The sequence below is a fragment of the Oncorhynchus kisutch genome, linkage group LG30 (genome assembly GCF_002021735.2).
Source record: "Oncorhynchus kisutch isolate 150728-3 linkage group LG30, Okis_V2, whole genome shotgun sequence".
In the NCBI taxonomy this organism is placed as follows: domain Eukaryota; kingdom Metazoa; phylum Chordata; class Actinopteri; order Salmoniformes; family Salmonidae; genus Oncorhynchus; species Oncorhynchus kisutch.
Window position 1 is genome coordinate 11,312,465 of NC_034203.2, and position 21,173 is coordinate 11,333,637.

Below are 21,173 nucleotides of genomic sequence, written 5' to 3' on the forward strand. Positions count from 1 at the left end.
TAGCTATTGAAGATCGAAATGCTAATGCTTTGCAGTTGTGTTTTGGCATTAGAACATTTTAATGATAGGCCAATACAAACAATTGTTGACCCACGTTCGTGCAAACATGCATTTCTGTCTTTCTCTAGGGTTATTTTGTGATTGTCAATTGCTGTTTTACTAAACAAAATAATAGTATGTTTACATTGGGCGCAGTTTTATGGCCAGTTCTTGTGATCACAAATTCTGGAAATCTCAAAGCAATTTCGCTTCCCATGTATTGTCACCTTGTTTTGCAATGGTCATGGACAGGTTACCGTATCGATCCATTCTACACACACGAATGCTGCGTGCGTTGGCACTCAAGGGCAAGCTTGTGGATGCGAAGGTGTAGTTAATAAATCGTTTTTTTCTACAGACAGTTTTCTACAGATTGTCTTATTATTGTCAACACTAGGTTTCTGTGGTGATATGGGCGTTGAGGTCAATTACATTTAGGGGTGGATGATTGGTAAACATCCCTTTTTTATGTTAACTTATCTGTCTTATATCCAGTATAGATGACTCAATTCTTGTCCTTGTTTTCAATTCCAACCAATTACTCAGATGGCGGCTTTGCTGTTAAAATCCCTTCAGCATTGTTTGCTCTCAACCTATTATAAAAGATGTTGGTGTGAATGTGCTTGCCCCCAATACCCAAAATAAGGGTTTTCATTTTATTATATTGATTAATACCTTCATCTTCCATGAAGCCTGCAATGAGAATGTGATTATGGTTGTGAAACGACCTGCTTTTATCTTTGAAAATACAGCGCACTGAGGCACATCATTTTCGGGATGCGTATGCTCTGTCTGTAGAATGTGCATGATAATGTACAAGGGCTTAAGAATCCGAGCAAACAGAACCTACAAAATGACTATGAATGAGAGAACCAATTTAAGACCTACAGAACTAGGCCAGAGCTATACTATCTTTACATATAGCATGGGAAATGAATAACAGGGGACATAGCTGTCATAGACTAAGTTCATAATCAAACAGCCTTTACCTTTTGCAAGACTATCTTTACTGTCATTGTCACCATTTTAATGAGCCACTCTCTCAATTCCAGAAAGAGCTGAGCCTTCCACGAAGGGGGAACATGTAAGTATCACTAAAGATCAGCACTGGTTATCTCTGCTCTCTTTACACCGTTTGATACAAAACCAAAGGGTGTCACGAGGTGTTTGTCGTAGCTGACATTTACTTGGAACTTCCAGGAGGCAACACCTCTTAAAAAGCTGCTTGTGAATTGTCTTGTAGGCAAATGTGGTTTCACACCCCAAACCAGTTTTGCGAGTGGTAGTGCCTTGAGGTGGCAGATAGGCCTTACGTTAGTAATATATTTGGACATGTTAACAAACAGTGGTAGATTGAATGAGAATATAAACCTGAGTGTACAAACATTGGGAACACCTGCTCAGACTGGCCAGGTGAAAGCTATGATCCTTAATTGATGTCACTTGTTAAATCCACTTCAATCAGTGTTGATGAAGGGGAGGAGACAGGTTAAATAAGGATTTTTAAGCCTTGAGACAATTTTGTGTGTGTGTGTGCGCGCGTGCCATTCAGAGGGTGAATGGGCAAGACAAGATTTAAGTGCTGGGGCCTCCTGAGTGGCGCAGCGGTCTAAGGCACTGCATCGCATTTCTCGAGGCATCACTAAAGATGAGTTCGAGACGTGTTACAAGGTGTCGCACAATTGGCCCAGCATCTTCCGAGTTAGGGGAGGGTTTGGCCGGCCGGGATGTCCTTGTCCCATCGTGCTCTAGTGATTTCTGTGGTGGGCCAGGCGCATGCATGTTAACACGGTCGCCAGTTGTACGGCGTTTCCTCTGACACATTGGTGTGGCTGACTTAAGCGAGCAGTGTGTCAAGAAGCAGTGCGGCTTGGCAAGGTTGTGTTTCGGAGGATGCATGGCTCTCGGCCTTCGCCGCTCCTGAATCCGTACAGGAGTTGCAGTGATGGGACAAGACTGTAACTACTAATTTGGATATTGAGATAATTATATTTAAGTGCCTTTGAATGGGGTATGGTAGTAGGTTCCAGGTGCATCGGTTTGAGTGTCAACTGTAACGCTACTGGGTTTTTCCACGCTCAACAGTTTCCCATGTGTATCAAGAATGGTCCATCACCCAAAGGACATCCAGGCTCCTTGACACAACATGGGCAGCATCTCTGTGGAATACTTTCTACATCTTGTCGATTCCATGCCCTGTCAAATTGAGACTGTTCTTGTGGCAAAAGGGAGTGCAACTCAATATTAGGTAGGTGTTCCTAATGTTTTGTACACTCTGTGTATAGATACATCTAATCAAACGTACACCCACACATTTTATGAAAGGACTGTACGTATGTTTATAGTATGTGTGCATGCACATCCAATGCTTTGAGGTCTTGTCAATTAGTATGGAAATAAAATCTGTATGTGTGATTCAAAATAAATAATTTCACATATCCTGCATTGAATTCTACACGTTTCCTAATGACATGTCAGTCAGAATTAGTGTATTTCCCTAGTGACCCTGTCATAGCCTATTGCAGAGATCCAAGATGAAGCTCTGGCATATTCCATTGGTGTGCAATAAGACAGATATTGTTCTGTTGTGGGCTTCTTATTGACATAGTTGGACAGTAACGGGTGTCATCAGGGCCGGCTCTAGCCTTTTGAGGTCCCTGAATGAGATTTTGCCATGGGGTGGAGAGTAAAAATAAAAATAAACGTGCCCTTGGGTACGTGTCTGGTCTGTATTCAGCCATGATAGCTGGCTAGACTAATTTACCAATCTAAAATTGGTAAATGGCTAATCGAGTGACTTTCAGTGACTGACTGACATGAGAAGACTGAAATCGGAACACTGACTGTAGGCTTATGTAGCGTAATATATTAACTACTGCAGAATGATGCATTTCTTGCAGTAAAAGGATACAACAAATGTTAATTTTGTCTTGAACAGGTCGTGGAGAAATGTGTATATATAAAAATATATATTTTCTTGAGAAAATGGGAATGTGCATGTAACGTGTTATCTTTGTCACTTATGCAAGCAGACAGTACTTCAACCACATAAAATAGGCACCCAAGACGAACAGACGTATTATCAGAAATGTGTTCAATCGTTTTCTCAGCTTTTCATTTCCTTAAAAAAAAAAGTCAAACTGTTGACATGACCAATCATTCCACTGTTTTGGAGTTATTGCGTCTTCTCACGGGCCCTAAATGAAACTGACTTACCTACACTGAACAAAAATATAAACACAACATGCAACAATAATAAAAAATGATTTTTACTAAATTACAGTTTAAGGAAATCCGCCAATTGAAATAAATTCATTAGGCCCTAATCCATGGATTTCACATGACTGGGAATACAGATAATAAAAAAAAAAGAGGGGCATGGATAAAAAAGTCAGTATCTGGTATGACCACTTCCCTCATGCAGCGCGAGTTGATCAGGCTGTTGATTGTGGCCTGTGAAAAGTTGTCCCACTCCTCTTCAATGGCTGTGCGAAGTTGCTGGATATTATTATAATAATTTTTTTACATCAAATGTATTTATATAGCCCTTCTTATATCAGCTGATATCTCAAAGTGCTGTACAGAAACCCAGCTAAAAACCCCGAACAGCAAGCAATACAATTGTCGAAGCACGGTGGCTAGGAAAAACTCCCTAGAAAGGCTAAAACCTAGAGAGGAACCAGGTTATGAGGGGTGGCCAGTCCTCTTCTGGCTGTGCCGGGTGGAGATTGTAACAGAACATGGCCAAGATGTTCATAAATGACCAGCATGGTCAAATAATAATCGCAGTAGTTGTCGAGGGGTGCAGCAAGTCAGCACCTCGAGTAAATGTCAGTTGGCTTTTCATAGCCGATCATTAAGAGTATCTCTACCGCTCCTGCTGTCTCTAGAGAGTTGAAAACAGCAGGTCTGGGACAGGTAGCACGTCCGGTGAACGGGTCAGGGTTCCATAGCCTCGGGCAGAACAGTTGGAACTGGTGCAGCAGCACGGCCAGGTGGCCTGGGGACAGCAAGGAGTCATCATGCCAGGTAGTCCTGAGGCATGGTCCTAGGGCTCAGGTCCTCAGAGAGAAAGAAAGAGAATTAGAGAGAGCATACTTACATTTACACAGGAGACAGGATAAGTACTCCAGATATAAGACTGACCCTAGCCCCCCGACACAAACTACTGCAGCAGACAGGAAGATCACGTCAGTGACTTAACCCACTCCAGTGACGCACCCCTCCCAGGGACGGCATGAAAGAGCACCAGTAAGCCAGTGACTCAGCTCCTGTAATAGGGTTAGAGGCAGAGAATCCGAGTGGAGAGAGGGGAACCGGCCAGGCAGAGACAGGAAGGGTGGTTCGTTGCGCCAGAGTCTTTCCGTTCACCTTCACACTCCTGGGCCAGACTACACTCAATCATATGACCCACTGAAGAGATGAGTCTTCAGTAAAGACTTAAAAGTTGAGGCCGAGTCTGCGTCTCTCACATGGGTAGGCAGACCATTCCATAAAAAGGGAGCTCTATAGGAGAAAGCCCTGCCTCCAGCTGTTTGCTTAGAAATTCTAGGGACAATTAGGAGGCCTGCGTCTTGTGACCGTAGCGTACGTGTAGGACCAAATCGGAAAGATGAGTAGGAGCAAGCCCATGTAATGCTTTGTTAGCATCTTGGCAGGAACTGGAACATGCTGTTGTACATGTCGATCCAGAGCATCCCAAACTTGCTCAATGGGTGACATGTCTGGTGAGTATGCAGGCCATGGCAGAACTGGGACATGTTCAACTTCCAGGAATTGTGTACAAGTCCTTGCGACATGGGGCCGTTCATTAATGTGCTGAGACATGAGGTAAATGCAGTGGATGAATTCCACAACAATGGGCTTCAGGATCTCGTCACGGGACGTTGTCTGTAGCTTATGCCTGCCCATACCATTACCACCACTCTGTTCACAGCGTTGACATGGGCAAACTGCTCTCCCACATGACACCATACATGATGTCTGCCATCTACCTGGAACAGTACCGGGATTAATTCATGAAGAGCCCATTTCTCCAGCTTGCCAGTGGCCATTGAAGGTGAGCATTTGCCCACTGAAGTCTGTCACGATGCCGAACTGCAGCCAGTGCAAGACCATGGTGAGGATGACGAGCAACACAGATGAGCTTCCCCGAGACTGTTTCAGACAGTTTGTGCAGAAATTTTTCGGTTATGCAAACCCACAGTTTCATCAACTGTCCGGGTGGCTGGTCTTAGACGATCCCGGAGGTGAAGAAGCCAGATGTGGAGGCCCTGGGCTGGTGTGGTTGTGAGGCCGGTTGGACCTACTGCCAAATTCTCTAAAACGACGTGGTAGAACATTCAATTCTCTGGTAACAGCTGTGGTGGACATTCCTGCAGTCAGTATGCCAATTGTACACTCCCTCATACTTGAGACATCTGTGGCATTGTTGTATGACAAAAATACACATTTTACAGTGGCCTTTTATTGTCCACCGCACAAGGTTCACCTGTGTAATGCTCATGCTTTTTAATTAGTTTATTGATATGCCACACCTGTCAGGTGGATGGATTATCTTGGCAAAGGAGAAATGATCACATTAACAGGGATGTAAACCAATTTGTTACTCATATTTTGTGCACAATCTTTTCTTGTGAATCAAACATTTCAGTTCATGAAACATGGGACAACACTTTGTTGGGTGTACTGATCAAATCACATTTTCAAATCAAATTGTATTTGTCACATTTGCCAAAAACAACAGTGAAATAGTAACTTACAAGCCCTTAACCAACAATGCAGTTTTAAGAAAAATAAGTGTTAAGTTAAGAATAAAAATAAGAAATAATTAAAGAGCAGAGGTAAAATAACCGTAGCGAGGCCATATACAGGGGGGTACCGGTACAATTGAGGTACTATGTACATGTAAGTAGAGTTATTAAAGTGACTATGCATAGATAATAAACGGAGTAGCAGCAGCGTAAAAAAGAGGGGAGGAGGGACAATGCAAGTAGTCTGGGTAGCCATTTGATTAGCTGTTCAGGAGTCTTATTGCTTGAGGGTAGAAGCTGTTAAGAAGCCTTTCTGGACCGATATAAGACATTATTCTGGTGGACACTACTTTATTTAGTCTTCTGGGACAACAATTTATAACAGAAGGGAAGCTGCATGTATTTAACTATAGCCTAGTTGACAAACAAATGGACTACCTAATGTTGGAAATTATAAGTGGAAATTTAGGCTACTTTCACCCCTTATTTATCTAAGCTAGTAGGCTGTACGGTGTATCAGAAAATACATTATTATGGCGGATCAAACTGCGGCATGTATAGCCTACTTTTTAAAAAGTGATTTGTTTGACAATCCGATGACAACTCATCACACCACACCCATGATATGCGAAACTGAGCCTGCGCAGACCGTGAAAAACAACAGTAAACGGGATAAGGTGTCGACATGTCACCGTATCCCGTCTAAAATCAGTTTATACCGGACATCTTATCCGGGTTTCTCAAACGGGATTCAATATTTTTTCGGGTTATTGTAAACGGGATAAGATGTTTTATATGTGTCAACTCAAACATAATACTTTAGTATCCCGAGTAATAACTGGATATTGGTAAAGATGTAAACGTGGTCCATGACATTCAAATCGATGTAAAACCCATGATCAAACTTTCATGTGAGCTCAACAATCCCCAAATGACAACTTCCTCCCATCGGCGGCAATCCCTCCTCCAACCGATGGGCTGACACAATTATCTGTACAATTATTAGCTGTTTCTGGGAAGTTAAAAAAAATCAGTTTAGGCGTTTTGGTGATTTGGAATTATTGATGTGCATGAAAGTCTTGTAATGTAGTGCGCGAAAATTCACAGGGAAGAAATAAAGCGATGACGGCATCATTTACGGTTGCTTTCTTGCCTGAACTGCCACGGGTATGCAGTCAGATAGTGCTAACCATTGTCGGAGTTTTTGGTTACGGACTCCGAGTGCTTTCCGAGGAAATAACAAATATGTTTCTCAAGAGATAGTGGACATTTGATTCAAAGTATCACTTTGTATCGCTTTAATTCATCATGTCTGATCAGAACCACTACTGGACAGTCTTGCCCAGCTACAAAACAAGTTTTGTGACTGGGGCCATGATGAAAAGATCGAGAAGGTAATCTGATTTTTATTATTTTTTATTATTTGTTAAACTATTTAAATCAGTGGTAGTGTAGGACTTATAGATGGGACCCGCGCAGTTTAGCTTATTGCTTTGACTAAGAAAATTGAAATGCAGACCAAAATGACGTCGCTTATTTAATGTTTTTTTTGTGAAGATTTTCTCTAATAATAACTTTCCCCATTCACGACAATAGTACACATTGGCCTTTGCTTTCATGTTGTTCACTATGGTTTCGCGTTATGGTCTCAACTACCGTATTTGTCGGTTTACATCCGCCCTAGTGTTGTTTTTCCGATAGCCTACAATGGCCACGTTTCTCTATGCGGTTAATGTTGCCTATGTATTGTCTTATAGAAGCAGCAGCTGTGTTGTTCATGCAGAAGGCTCACAACTTGTTCATTACAGTATAGGCCCCACAAACTCAAATCTTGACATCGAAGCCAGTTCCACTGCTTTTTTCAAATTGTTCCCCTCCACAGATTTTAGACCTGGGACACAAGGTGGGTGCAATTATCAGGTAGAACAGAAAACCAGCAGGCAGCTGAGGGTAGGAGTTGAGTGCAACTGGTATAGGTTATACTATAGTCGAGCTAAAAATGCAACCTGGACTCAGGGGTAGATGTAACATAGTAAATGGAAGTACGGGATACTCAAATTAGTATATGTAGTGCTGAGCGATCAATCAACACAGATTTTCTTTTGGTTAATAATTTACCAACTTTAGATCAATTATTTGAATGCCATTTCTGTAGAGAAATCCGATCAAGCCTGAGTTGTGCGATGTAGTAGGGAGTTGTAGTTTCCAGCAGGCAAATATTCTATGTAGTTTAGCACAGAACATGGTAATTAACTACAATGACCATAATCCATTGCGTGCCCCCTTAAACTTGTCCGTTCTGTGCGGCGTTGGCACAGAATTAGAGAACGCAAGATCTAGAGGGATAGAAATCAGTTGCTTCGTGAGCCTGAAAATACATGCGCTAAGTTATTTGATAGTTGGTATTCAGTCGTCATAAAAGTATGCCTTATTTAGTTTGAACTACTAAAATGATTTTGTCAGACTGCGTAGGCAACAGCTCTATAGACATGATGACTTGGAATGAAATCATATTAAATGAAGATTTTATTAAAGTAATGTGAATAAATGATGGATAATAAGCAGTAATGGGCAGTCATGTTTTATTCAGTGTTACAGCATTCATCCCACAATGCATAGGGCATTTAATGTTTCAAAATAAATTGCGAAAGGGAAAACGGATAATTTTCTAATAAAAAAAAAACCTGTAACCTCAACTGAACTGACCTCAGCGGAAAGGGAAGGGGGATACCTAGTCAGTTGTACAACTGTATGTGTTAAACTGAAATGTCTTTCACATTTAACCAAACCCCTCTGATATGTTAAAGTTTGGCATGGTATGTATTAATTTGTCGACATCATCTATTTTGTATGGAATGTTAAGAATTTGTGGACGTTCATCATCCATTTCGGGCGGCAGTGTAGCCTAGTGGTTAGAGCGTTGGACTAGGAACTGAAAGGTTGCAAGTTCAAATTCCCGAGCTGACAAAATACAAATCTGTCGTTCTGCCCCTGAACAAGGCAGTTAACCCACTGTTCCTAGGCCGTCATTGAAAATAAGAATTTGTTCTGAACTGACTTGCCTAGTTAAATAAAGGTATAATTTGTAAAATATGATATGAATTTTTGATACGTACTGTATGATATGTTACGAATCCAAATTTGTTGTGGCTAAAGTTGACTTGGTGGCTAACGTTAACTAGGCTAGTGGTTAGAGTTAGTTTAAGGGTTAGGTAACATGCTAAATAGTTGCTAAAAGGGTAAAGATATCCATGATGAGATTCAAACACAACCTTAGCGTTGCTAGACGTTTGTGATCAACGCCCACCCACCCAACTTTTTTTTTTGTTGCCTTAAGTAACCTTCCGTCTTATGTAACCATATCATACTAATTTCTTAGATTCTCATTTATGTTACGTCTAGTGTTTGAGACCAGGCTGAAATATAAAGCTAAACTGTATAATTTACCTTTTAATAGCTGGGCAACGGCACACATTTCAACAAATAAACGCCAGGTCTAAATAAATTGTTTACGAGGTTACCATGAATTGAGGTTTAATGTTTAATTTGTTCCATTAAACAATTCGCTACGCAAATGAGCAAAAGCTGTGTGCATTAAAGCTGCAATATGTAACTTTTGGGGCAACCTGACCAAATTCACAGAAATGTGAGTTATAGACATGTCATTCTCATTGAAAGCAAGTCTAAGAAGTGGTAGATCTGGGGCCATCTGACTGATTTAGTGCCTTTTTTGAGGTCAGTTCACAGATCTGTTCTGTGTGACATTTCTACGCTTTCTGTGCTTAAGTTTTTTTCTTTTTTGTGTCTAACTTTCTGTTTTGTACACCAGCTGAAAATACAATATCATTGGTTATGGAGAATATATTTCAGTGGTTCAGATAGTACAATGATTCTCTTCGCTATACTTGCTTGTTTTGTCTCCATAATCTGAAATTAGGCGAACTATTCGAATTTTAGCAACCCGGAGATGGCAGAGCAATTTCTGCATAGTGAGTCCATCTTTTAAACAAAAAAACACCCTGGCTATTCATTGAAGTTCTATGCTATTCACATGAGTTCTCTATTTAGTGATATGAACTTAATAGAAAAAGCAGGGTTGGCACTGATTTATGTATTGGCACTCAAAATGTCCTTAAACATTTTAGTATAATTTTTGTAACATTTTGTAGAAAAGGTATTTCACTACAGTAGCTTACATTGGCGATTCAGTAAATGTCTGTAGCCGACATGTTTGACCATAGCCTACTACGTTTTGTTTTAGAATCCTGCCGGTGGATGGGGGAAAAACCTCAAGGTGTGCCTGACCGCTAATAGCAGCAGTGTCAACAGCCAAGCATTCACCACAATCTCTGTTCATGACAAACCCGTCAAATTTTTTTTTTTTATACAATTTTTTAAAATTGTATTTTTAACTTCGCTTCCTTATGCATGGAACTGGGTGAAGTCCCTACTAGCGATACGGGTTGTTGATAAATTGAGACAGAAATCATTTCCATTGCCTTTAAGTGTTTTGGTTGTGATTTGATTTCCACAAAGTTTGACTTAATAGATTCATGAAATTCATTTTATTACAAGGGGCATCTTTTGTAATCCGATCTCCATGCCAACCCAGAAATGTCAGACTCCGTTGTCGTCTGAGCTCCTCAATTATTTTAGCTCACTGCCAGCGAGATGGGCTGCCACTGTAATATCAATACCAACGTCAACAATGGGGGCTGGGGATCCGTCATCTCCAAAAACAAACAAACTGAAAATGAGTTCCTTCCATTCTGTAAATCTACCACACCCTGCAGGCACTGTAGTCCTCTAATAACAGAGACAGTTTTTAACCAATGGACTGCTGAGCTCACTAATTTGGGTTTATCTAAATTGTTCAATTCAACCAAATTAGGTGGTTGTTACTGCCCTGCCTAGATTGTGATGGGGAACTATAAGCCAAAAACAGAAGGTCCCAATTATTTTCCAACACAATTTGAATGGTAAATCTGCTGTATCATGAGTTCTCAACTTGTGGTGAAAGTATGTACTGTATCATACAGTCAAAATATTCATTACACCTGCATGTTGCATTCAAGCCCCAATATCACAACTCTGTTTTACGTTCCACTACTTTAATGTGTCACAAAGCAATTCTCTCCCTTTTTTTCCCCACACAGTTGCCGTAACAACAAAAGGGGTCTGGCGGTTGGGACCCCCTCGCCCTCACTCTCCCGACCACTCTCACCTCTCCCCCTTGCCACAGGTAGGCGTTGTGAGCCGTCTCTGCACTGCACTCTGTACGCGATAGAGATACCAGACCAGCATGCGATAAACACATAGCAAACCAATCAACATGTGACATTAGAGACAGCAGACCAATCAGGCCTTTCCAGTGCATTGTGCCAGCAGAGCACAATGCACACAGACACAGCTAACCACATGATACGTGTTCAGAGTATCCTCAGACAGACAAATGAAAACGCAGCAGCTGAGCTGACAAAGCTCAAGTTACTGTTTGGCTTCTGTTTGGAAGCTGAAGTTACCGAAGACGTACACGTACAGATCACGATCTCCCTACTGCGAAACCGGGGGGGTGTATTTGTAATCTCTTTAGGGGACATGAAATATACTTCATATGAAAGAAAGGCTTCATTCATTGTTATTGGTTGTGAGCCAGTGGAGGACTTAGTAAATCTGTGACTTGTTATCCTCTTCCATTGTAACAAGCGGGACAGTCAAGCTTTTTTGCATCCCAGCAAATCCGGATGGCCAGACAGTTAATAAAAGTTCAATGCTACGGATGGAGTTGCGACTTATCAAGTGAGCGTGAGTTAGGAACGTCACAAAAAACCCTGTCCTCTCCAGACCACACGGTCGTAAATATGTCTAGAGTTTATTGAATTCAGTTCCACCTGAGACCGATTTTTGTCCTTTACTAGTGCGTCATCAGCTCCCAAGAATGACAGCGGACTACAGTTATAGCAACATGTCTTATTTCTTCAGAATTAAAAAAACATGTCCCAGTGATAAAACTCTGACAGTCTGATTGTTGTGTTTCAGCTGGAAGTAGTCCCCAAGAAAGCCCCAGAAATGTCTCCGCCAGTGCCTCTGCAAACTCCCAGTTTGCGCGCAGGTAAGAAGTCCTATCTTCCTTTCAATAAATTCAGTTTAGTAGAGGCAATTTAGTTTTTAATTTGGCTGTGTTATTGAAGTTCTGAAAGTATTGAGTCCGTGACATATGTTTTGTTTGTTTTTGGCTCTGTACTCCAGCACTTTGGATTTGAAATGATATAATGACTGAGGTTAGTGCAGACTGTCAGCTTTAATTTGAGGGTATTATATCGGGTGAACCGTTTAGAAAGTACAGCACGTTTTGTACATAGTCCTCCCATTTTAGGGGACCGACGGTATTTGGTCCCATGTTCCCAGCACGCAATGACTACATCAAGCTTCTGACTCCAAACATTTCTTGGATTCATTTGCCGTTTGTTTTGGTTGTTTCAGATTATTTGGTGGCCAATAGAAATAAATGGCAAATCATATAGTGTCAAAAAGGATAGATCCTCCCATAATTGCATAGGAACAAGATGGTTTGGTTTAGTAGGTAACCTCCATCCATCCCATGACCACAGCCAATGCATCAAAAACCTCCTATTAACGAGGACAGTGCTTTAGAACGAAGCCAGCCGACTGGCTCTAGGGGCACTCACTGGACATGGGACTTGTTATTTATCAGTGCATTTTTAAAGGGAGAGTGCCCATGCTCATTATTCGTGGCTGCCATTATGATATGTTACAAGCAGAGTGTCGAGTCTCATGCGTCACATTGTATCCAGTGGTGGGCTTGCTCACAGTCAATCATCCACTTCAGTGGTTAACAGTGCAACCCAGTCAGGCTTGAGGACGGTGAGGTAGAGCCTTTTATGGTACGGTATCACTGTACCGTACCATAAGCCTTAAAGATACGTGGGGGAAATCACACGGAACATTTTAGCCGTGCGCAAGTTTGCGTTAACTTGCATGACACCGATAAATTTACTGAGGTTTCCGAGATTCCGACGTGGACAGATGCTGGTGGCTGCACTATGTAAGGTGTTGGGCTGGGATAGTTGTTGTCGTCCTCATAGATTGCAGTCTGTTGTGCATGCAATTATTTGGGCCACGTAAACAACACCATGCGCGTAATACTGCCACACAATAAAATGGCTGCCATGGGTATCTTTCAATCAAAGCTGTTACCGGGAATTTTATGGTGGAAAGCTCCTAAGGTTATGTCCACATTTTTCCAGGTGCTGCAACCAAGTGTGTTTGTTTTATTTAATGTACTAAAGCAAATGTTTAACCGTGTGAAACAAGAAGGGACTCAACTGTACACTAGGCTGTCATTGTAAAGAAGAATTTGTACTTAACTGGCTTGCCTAGTTAAATAAATTTTTTAATGGAATCACATAATTCTCCCATTTGTTTTGGCTTACCCGGAAACCTCTGTACATGGGTATTGATTTAAAAAATAATAATAATGAGCACTTCAAAACAGCCTCCCTTTCCATTCCTCTCCAGCGGTATGGTACCTTCATTTGAAATAATATCACTATTATTAACCCCTTACACTTGTGGAAATTGGCCAATATCAATAGAGCCGAATTGAGATGTTTCCAACACAATTATAAAAAGCATACGCATGACTATGGTAGCAATTGAAAGGGAACACTTTGGAGATAATAAGGTCAGAAAAAAACATTACGGGTGTTTGAGTAATAGTGTGGCTACACACCTCATCAAACTGTGCAAAGTTCCTAAGTGATTTCAATGCACCTTTCTGTTGCACGCAGTGCTCAAGTTTAACGCCTGTCAGTCAACCCATACAGCACTGTGAAGTGGATAACTTGAGTTCTGACTTCATGTATAGCCACTGTGTTCCAATTTAGGTGCTTATCAATGACAAAATCAGCCATTTTCAACCCGGGTACCTGTGTACCCGTGAGATATGAAGCGAGAGGGACGTATTCCAGCCGACGAATCCTTGCCTTGATACCCACAGAAACCCCAATCTCATTAAGTCAGACCTGATTTGTCGACATGTCAGTCAAGCTGGTTGTACAGGGCGCTAACCTGACGCATGAGGAATATTGTGGTACACATACCATTATGGATTGACTCCATCCTTAAACCGGTCAGGGAAATGGGGAGGGGAAATGGGCCCCAAAGTTACATGTTTATCAACATGGCGTGTCACATTTTGTAAATGAAGAAGTTTCAGTGAGTTTTGGTGAGGTGCGAGATTTGGCTAGGAGGTAAACCGAAGTGATTGAGCTGAAGGGGTAGTGCAGTGTGTGTGAAATGACTCATTAGGCAGGTGCCAATGTGTTCATAGCATTGTTGCCTGATATCAGCTGTTCAGATGTTGCCTGATGTTCAGAACCTTGACTCCAGTCTGAGCTTCTGACTGCTTCACCATCTCACTGACTGTTTGTTTTTGTCTGTCTCTCTCTGTCTGTCATAATGTGATGAACCAGTCACCTGGCCCGCACTGAAAGGTAGGAAAACGTTTGTCTCCTTCCCCCTCCCCCTTATGTCAGTTTTAAATGATACTTCATTTAAACACGTGAAACAACTTTTGGTAGTGCTTCGTGATTAACATCCTCTTGAGAGTGTAAGATTGAAACGCTCACAAGCGCCATGTCTTTCCAGAGCGGATGGGCGGAGATGGTCTGTGGCCTCTGTCCCCTCGTCTGGCTATGGCACCAACCCACCCAGCTCCTCAGTGTCTGTAAGTGGTCCCTCTCTTCCTCATTTAAATATTTAAGCCCTTCTTCCTCGAAGACCAGCAAGGGAGTGTTTAAAAAAATAAAAAAACATTTGTTGGGCTTGTCGTCAGTACTCAATATAGCTGTCAATCAAATGTCTATCTAGCAACACCACCTTGTACAGTAAACCCATAGAACGTGTGGCTGTTAAATTCAGTATTTTAAGGTTAATAATGGAAAGTAAGGTAAGACATTTTATACAGTAGAAGACCGCTAAACAGGAACCAGGGAAGATGAGGCACGTGTTTAAAAAAAGAGAATTTTTTTTTGGGGGGGGGGACTCATCTGGGATATTCTGTCCTTTTGGGGCTTGGGTTGCATATTCTGTTTTAGGCGCTTGTCCGGGATATTCTGTGTGTGTGCCTTGTTCCGGGATTTAAGTCTCCTGGCCTTGACGTGACTGTAATGGTTCACCACAGAATCGGTTTAATGTTCATCTCTATATTGTCTGTTGGACACTCAGCTGTTTATAGGGGACACTGCCTTTTCAGCACATCTGTGAATTATGTAAACCAGCTGTGGGACAGCCGTAAGAGCAGGACTCATGAGTCACCTGACGGGAGCACAGTAATACTGATGACTCCTCGCAAGCCCGACTCCACCGTCTGAAGCTTTTTGTCAGTGTTTTGGCTTGAGGGAGTTATGGTAGAGTGGAACTTAGGAAAATGACTACTTTGTCGTTTTTGTACAATGATTTATTCATTAACCCCCATGATTAAAAGCCCAAAATAACCTAATTTGAAGTGAAATCTTCACTTATTGTTTAAGTTGCTCAGGGCATTGGTTTGCTTTGCACTGCTTATTTCTGTAAGGTTGTAATAGTTTGGTATTTTTGTTTTTATTCCCATTTGTTTTTTAAATGAGCAAATCATTTTATTTTTAGGATGTTTTCAGACCTGATTTGCTAGTTTCTATTCCGTTTTAGTTATATGGGGGGGTCTTAGTCAATGTATTATTACAATTTATAAAGTCAATCTCAATGTGTCTTAGATTTAGTAGGAATAGTGCTGAGACAAGTTAAAAAAATATGGTGGAAGGTACCTCTCATCCATGTTTATCAATCTAATCCTTTAGAATTTGAATGGTACATGTAAGAATTTAGATACCTGTTGATAGTGATGCACAAGCTAGGTGTGAAATGCTTGAGGTCATTTCCTGGCTGCACTTACCAACCACATTCAGTAAATCCCCCAAAAAGCTTGAAAACCTCATTAGATTTTTTTTCTCCCTCCCCCCCTGAAGTTTAGAAAAATAATCTAAAATTGGTTTTTATTTTAATCGGTTTTGGAGTCCCAGATTATAGTTTTTGTTTTTCCGAATAGGTTTGTTATTTTAATTCAGTTACTAAATAGTTTTTTCTTGACTACTTTTGGATTAGCCTTGTCTCCCAGCACCATTTCAGTGTGTCGGAACCCTTTTTTCCTAACTATATATCCCCCCCAGCCTAAGATAATTTGTCACCTATTGGTTAAACCCAGGTTAACAATAAACCCTAGACCTGTGGAAAAACAGTACATCACCAGCCAGACAAGTACCGGATGACGTAGCACATTTCCTCGTACTGCACTGTATACAGGAAGTCAAACCGAGGGCAACTAAATATGTCAGCTGTGTCTGTCTCTAGGTCTTGTGGCATTGTTTTCTTCTTTTGGAGTTGTCGAAAGACACCCCAGCCGGCGGACAAACGAGGCCCATTCTATTCAGGCTGCTATGTCTGGGCTGTGATTCTATGGCTAAATGCATGGCTTAGGCAGTGAGGTCAGTCCCTCCCCTCCCACACAATACCCCATTCACTGCCCGGTGTCAGTTAACTCATTATGTAGTGCTCCGGTTCCCTCCTCGGGGAAAAGGTCAGATGATCCTCCTTCAGGGAAACACAAGCTTTTGGACGCTAATAAATTCCACTGTCTGCGTGTTGCGCATTTTTGGTTTTAAATGAAAATACACAGTCATCTGTGCCTCGGGCTACTGTGGAAACAAATGCTGGTTCTGGTGACACACTGAAAGCTCACGGAATCCTTTTTGAAGACCAAACTGGATCCAGGATGTCATTGGCAGTCCCACGACATCCAATTTAGCGTAGACATTTAGTTGGCTCTATAGAAACATCCAAGACAATTCCGCTACTAAGCTAAGCATTATGCATCGTCTTATAATACGTGGCACGGCGATGTTACAGCTTGCTTATGGAAAGGGAAATCTTTTCAGCCAAATCTCATTTATCTATAACTTTATTTATAACTTTTTTCAGCACTTTAAAAAAATCAACTCAGATAATGAGTTCACAAAGGGCGTTGCTTTGATTGCATGTACACATATTTACAGAATTCTAGCTTGTTTGTTGGTGTATCAAGGCCTCGGGGGCCCCATCTTATGAAAAAAACAACTGTCGAAACACATACTGAGCTGTCTCGTTCACACCTCTTTCCTTTCTTTTACTCTATCTTTCTCTCTCCTTCTTTCTCGCTCTCCTCCCCCAGTCCTCCTCCTCCTCCCAGGAGCTCTTGCACCAGCTGCCCTTCCAGCCCACGGCAGATGAGCTTAATTTCCTGTTTAAACACTTCCGGAGCACCGAGAGTTTGGCGGACGAGGAAGGGCAGCCCTCATCCCTTGTGAGGCTCCGCTCCCGAAGTCTTAGGTAGGCACGCCACCAATCAGACCACCAACACATTTAAAGGAACCATTCGCCCCCCCCCCCCCCCCCCCCCCCAGTTAAAAGTTTTTCAGATGTTCCTAATGCATTTATGAATCTGCACAACAGTTGAAGTGTTAAAAGAAAGTTTCCAAATCAAATTGTATTGGTCCCATGTGCCAAATACAACGGGTGTATACTTCGCCGTGAAATGCTTACTTAAAGTCACCTATTTCGAATGTTATATTGTTTTTGCGCATCTCTCATTTAATGTTTTCATTTGTATCTGAGCCATTGCCGTTCAAGCAGCCAGAAATCCATCTGGTATGATGTAGAGTTGCGATAAACTACACTGGAAATGAATAGGAATACTACTTTCAGATCGAAAACATCTATCATGCATTTAACATTTCAGTACTGTCCAATGTCATAACGCAGAAGGTTGTCTTCTCTCGAATGAGCCATTTGATCATATAACTAGCTACTTCACATGCTGATGTTGACTTTGGTATTGTTGTGTGTAGCTACGTTTGCTTGCTAGCTCGCCAGCCAGCCTAAAGAGAGCATTGCATTGTTGGTTTTGTAGTGGAGTTGAGCTACGATTTTTCACGTTGCTACCAACGTTTATTATAACTACAAAATGAAACATTTGTTCACCAAAGGTATTGTTCTCTCATATGTTATTTAATACTGTACATGATAGGAATTTGTGTTTTTTTGCGAGGTACCGTGAGCTTGCGCTAGTCTGCTGTACCTGTGCCAAAACTCCGGCATTGTTCATCCTATAGCCTGCTCGACAACATATTTTTAAATAGTTAGCCACATGTTTTCTGCACTTTTATTTTCATGACTCATTTTCTCATGCTTTCGCTTGTTTCTCTGCAAATCTAATTTTATTTGTCCCATGCGCCGAATACAACCGGTGTAGACCTTACCGTGAAATGCTTGCTTACAAGCCCTTAACCAACAATGCAGTTTTAAGGAAGTGTTAAGAACATATTTGCTAAATAAAAGGGTAACAATGAGGCTATATACAGGGGGTACCTAGTCAATGTGGTAACATGTCAAAAATAAAATTGGGAGAGCCGTCAACAAATGGCTAGACTAGTTCGGATGAGCTTTTCAGCAGTCTTATGGCTTGGGCCTTGACCCCAGTGATGTAGTGGGCTCTATGCACTACCCTCTGTGGCGTCTCTGACCTCAGCCAACTTTGTTATCGGCAAACTGAATGATTGTGTTGGAGTCGTGCCTGGCCGTGCAGTCATGAGTGAACAGGGGGTACAGGAGGGGACTGGGGACTAAGCACGCACCCCTGAGGGGGCCCCGTGTTGCGAATCAGCATGGCAGATGTTGTTACCTACCAGTACCCCCTGGAGGTGGCCCGTCAGGAAGTCCAGGATCCAGTTGCAGAGGGAGGTGTTTAGTCCCAGGGTCCTTAGATAAGTGATGCGCTTTGAGGGCACTATGGTGTTGAACGCCGAGCTGTAGTCAAAATGAACAGCATTCTCACGTAGGTGGTCCTTTTGTCCTGGTGGGAAAGGGCAGTGTGGAGTGCAATAGAGATTGCATCATCTGTGGTGGTGGTATGCAAATTTGAGTGGCAGCAGACATGCAGTGAGCAATATGTTCCCAGATAGCACACATCTGCCCAACGTAGACACGATGTCTACAGGATTCATTGAGAAGATGCATTTTAGACGGCGTTTGTTCAAGATGTCTTGCAGATGTATGTAGAATTCCAACAGTCTAAGTTCTACATTGTTTATACTGTACGTTGGCCAGACATCACAACTCTATTCTGTCTCACTGACGTCTTCCCAAGGTGCCAACCCTCTCCAAATGCCACATTCCCCACGCAATTTGATACGTCGGCCAAAGTTGTGCGTGTGATCTAGAATCATGAGAAATCGCAATACTTTACATAAGTATTGCTATAATATTGTATTGTGAGGTCCCTGGCAATTCCCAGCCCTTGCAAATAGATATCCACTTTTTCGATAAGCCTTCGTTTTTTACTGAGGGAAAACATACTGGAAAATGGATGGTATTCATGTTATGATTAATCTCTCGTGGACTGACGAAACGGCGAGATCCTGTCAAGGCTCACATAGAATTATGCGATTACGAGCAGCAGTCGTTTCTGGTTTGGGGTTTTTGATATTTATTTGGACGACTCAAGATTGAGCAAAGGCGGTGCTTATACTGGTGCAGTGATTTTCAAACCCATGTGCGGATGAAAAATGGTTTCCACTAGATTCCACAGTCACAAAGTCAAAATTGGCTGTATCGTAAAAAATGTATGAAAGGATGTGCTTTTGGCCATGATAAACACGTGTGAAATTTAGTGAAGGGAGGGGATTGGCTGAGTTTCTGTTTGCAAGGGAGGAGACTTCACTTCTTTCCTTTGCAAAAAGGTCATCACAATTGTTCACGGCACTCTCCCAAGACGTAAAACAAGAAAAGACAGACTTTCGCAACATCATTTTACTTCTGGGTTACTGAGATTGTCATGATTTGCTTAGTGACTTGCTTCTCACTCTCAATTCTTCCACATAGGTTTAGGTTGGTGTCTATGCACAGGGGGGAAGGCTTTTGCATCTGCTATGCATAAAGCTATTGACGACTGAGATTGGATGGCTGGATGGAGTCAAGTTTCTGCTTGCATCAATGTACAAAAATATAAATATTTTCTTAACTCTTCTTGAACTGCACTGTTGGTTGAGGGCTTGTAAGTAAGCATTTCACAGTAAAGTCTACACTTGTTGTATTTGGCGCATGTGACAAGGTTTGATTTGAAAAAGCAAAACGTGTCAGTCAGCTGAAATTCTGAAATGGTGTTCTGGACAAATGTTTATTTTTAACGGTTATGGATCCCCACAACCTTACTATTTTTAACTGATGCGACTGTCTTGGTTTATTAAAGGGAAAACTCTACTCCATATTCATCATCTCCAGCACCACATCAACATACAGCGCCTTCGGAAACTATTCAGACCCCTTGACTTTTTCCACATTGTTACATTATAGTCTTATTCTGAAATGAATGAAATTGAAATCTCAATACCCCCCATAATGACAAAGCAAAATAGGTTTTTACAAGTTTTAGCAAATGTATTAAAAATAGAAAAACAATCACATTTACATAAGTATTCAGACCCTTCAATAAAGTACTGAGTTAAGCACCTTTGCCAGCGATTACAGCCTCGAGTCTTCTTGGGTATGACTCTACGAGCTTGGCACACCTTATATTTGGGGAGTTTCTCCCATTCTTCTCTGCAGATCCTCTCAAGCTCTGTCAGGTTTGATGGGATGCGTCGCCGCACAGCTATTTTTAAATCTCTCCAGAGATGTTCCATCGGGTTCAGGTCCAGGCTCTTGCTGGGCCTCAAGGACATTCAGAGACTTGTCCCAAAGCCACTCCTGTGTTGTCTTGGCTGTGTGCTTAGGGTTTTTGTCCTGTTAGGTGTACCTTAGCCCCAGTCTGATGTCCTGAGTGCTCTGGAGCAGGTTTTCATCAAGGATCTCTAGTCTCCCAGTCCCTGCCGCTGCAAAAACATCCCCACAACATGATGCTCCACCACCATGCTTCACCATAGGGATGGTGCCAGGTTTCCTCCAGATGTGTTGCTTGGCATTAAGGCCAAAGAGTTCAATCTTGGTTTAGTCAGACCAGAGAATCTTGTTTCTCATGGTCTGAGAGACTTTAGGTGCCTTTTGGCAAACTCCAAGCAAGTTGTCATGTGCCGTTTTACTGTAGAGTGGCTTCCAGATAGCCTCTGCCATAGAGGCCTGTTTGGTGGCGTGCTGCAGAGATGGTTGTCCTTCTGAAAGGTTCTCCCATCTCCACAGAGGAACTCTAGAGCTCAGTCAGAATGCCCATTGGGTTCTTGGTCTCCTCCCTGACAAAAGGCTCTTCTCCCCTGATAGCTCAGTTTAGCCAGGTGGCCAGCTCTAGGAAGAGTC

The 21,173-nt window shown here is 42.0% G+C and overlaps 1 protein-coding gene across 6 annotated transcripts in view; it reads left to right on the forward strand.

Annotated features, from left to right (window-relative positions):
• The window catches only part of LOC109874482 (microtubule-associated serine/threonine-protein kinase 3), a 58,280-nt gene that overhangs the window by 295 nt on the left and 36,812 nt on the right, over positions 1-21,173 (forward strand). For 3 of the 6 annotated variants that reach the window (XM_031810603.1, XM_031810604.1, XM_031810605.1), the window contains exons 2-8: positions 292-367; positions 1,092-1,123; positions 10,949-11,034; positions 11,832-11,904; positions 14,288-14,308; positions 14,463-14,541; positions 17,059-17,216. In XM_031810603.1, the coding sequence (XP_031666463.1) occupies positions 292-367; positions 1,092-1,123; positions 10,949-11,034; positions 11,832-11,904; positions 14,288-14,308; positions 14,463-14,541; positions 17,059-17,216 (525 nt within the window). Of the gene's footprint in view, positions 1-291; positions 368-1,091; positions 1,124-6,751; positions 7,187-10,948; positions 11,035-11,831; positions 11,905-14,287; positions 14,309-14,462; positions 14,542-17,058; positions 17,217-21,173 lie in introns of those variants that run through there. The other 3 variants (XM_020466385.2, XM_020466384.2, XM_031810606.1) reach the window with 3 other exon arrangements.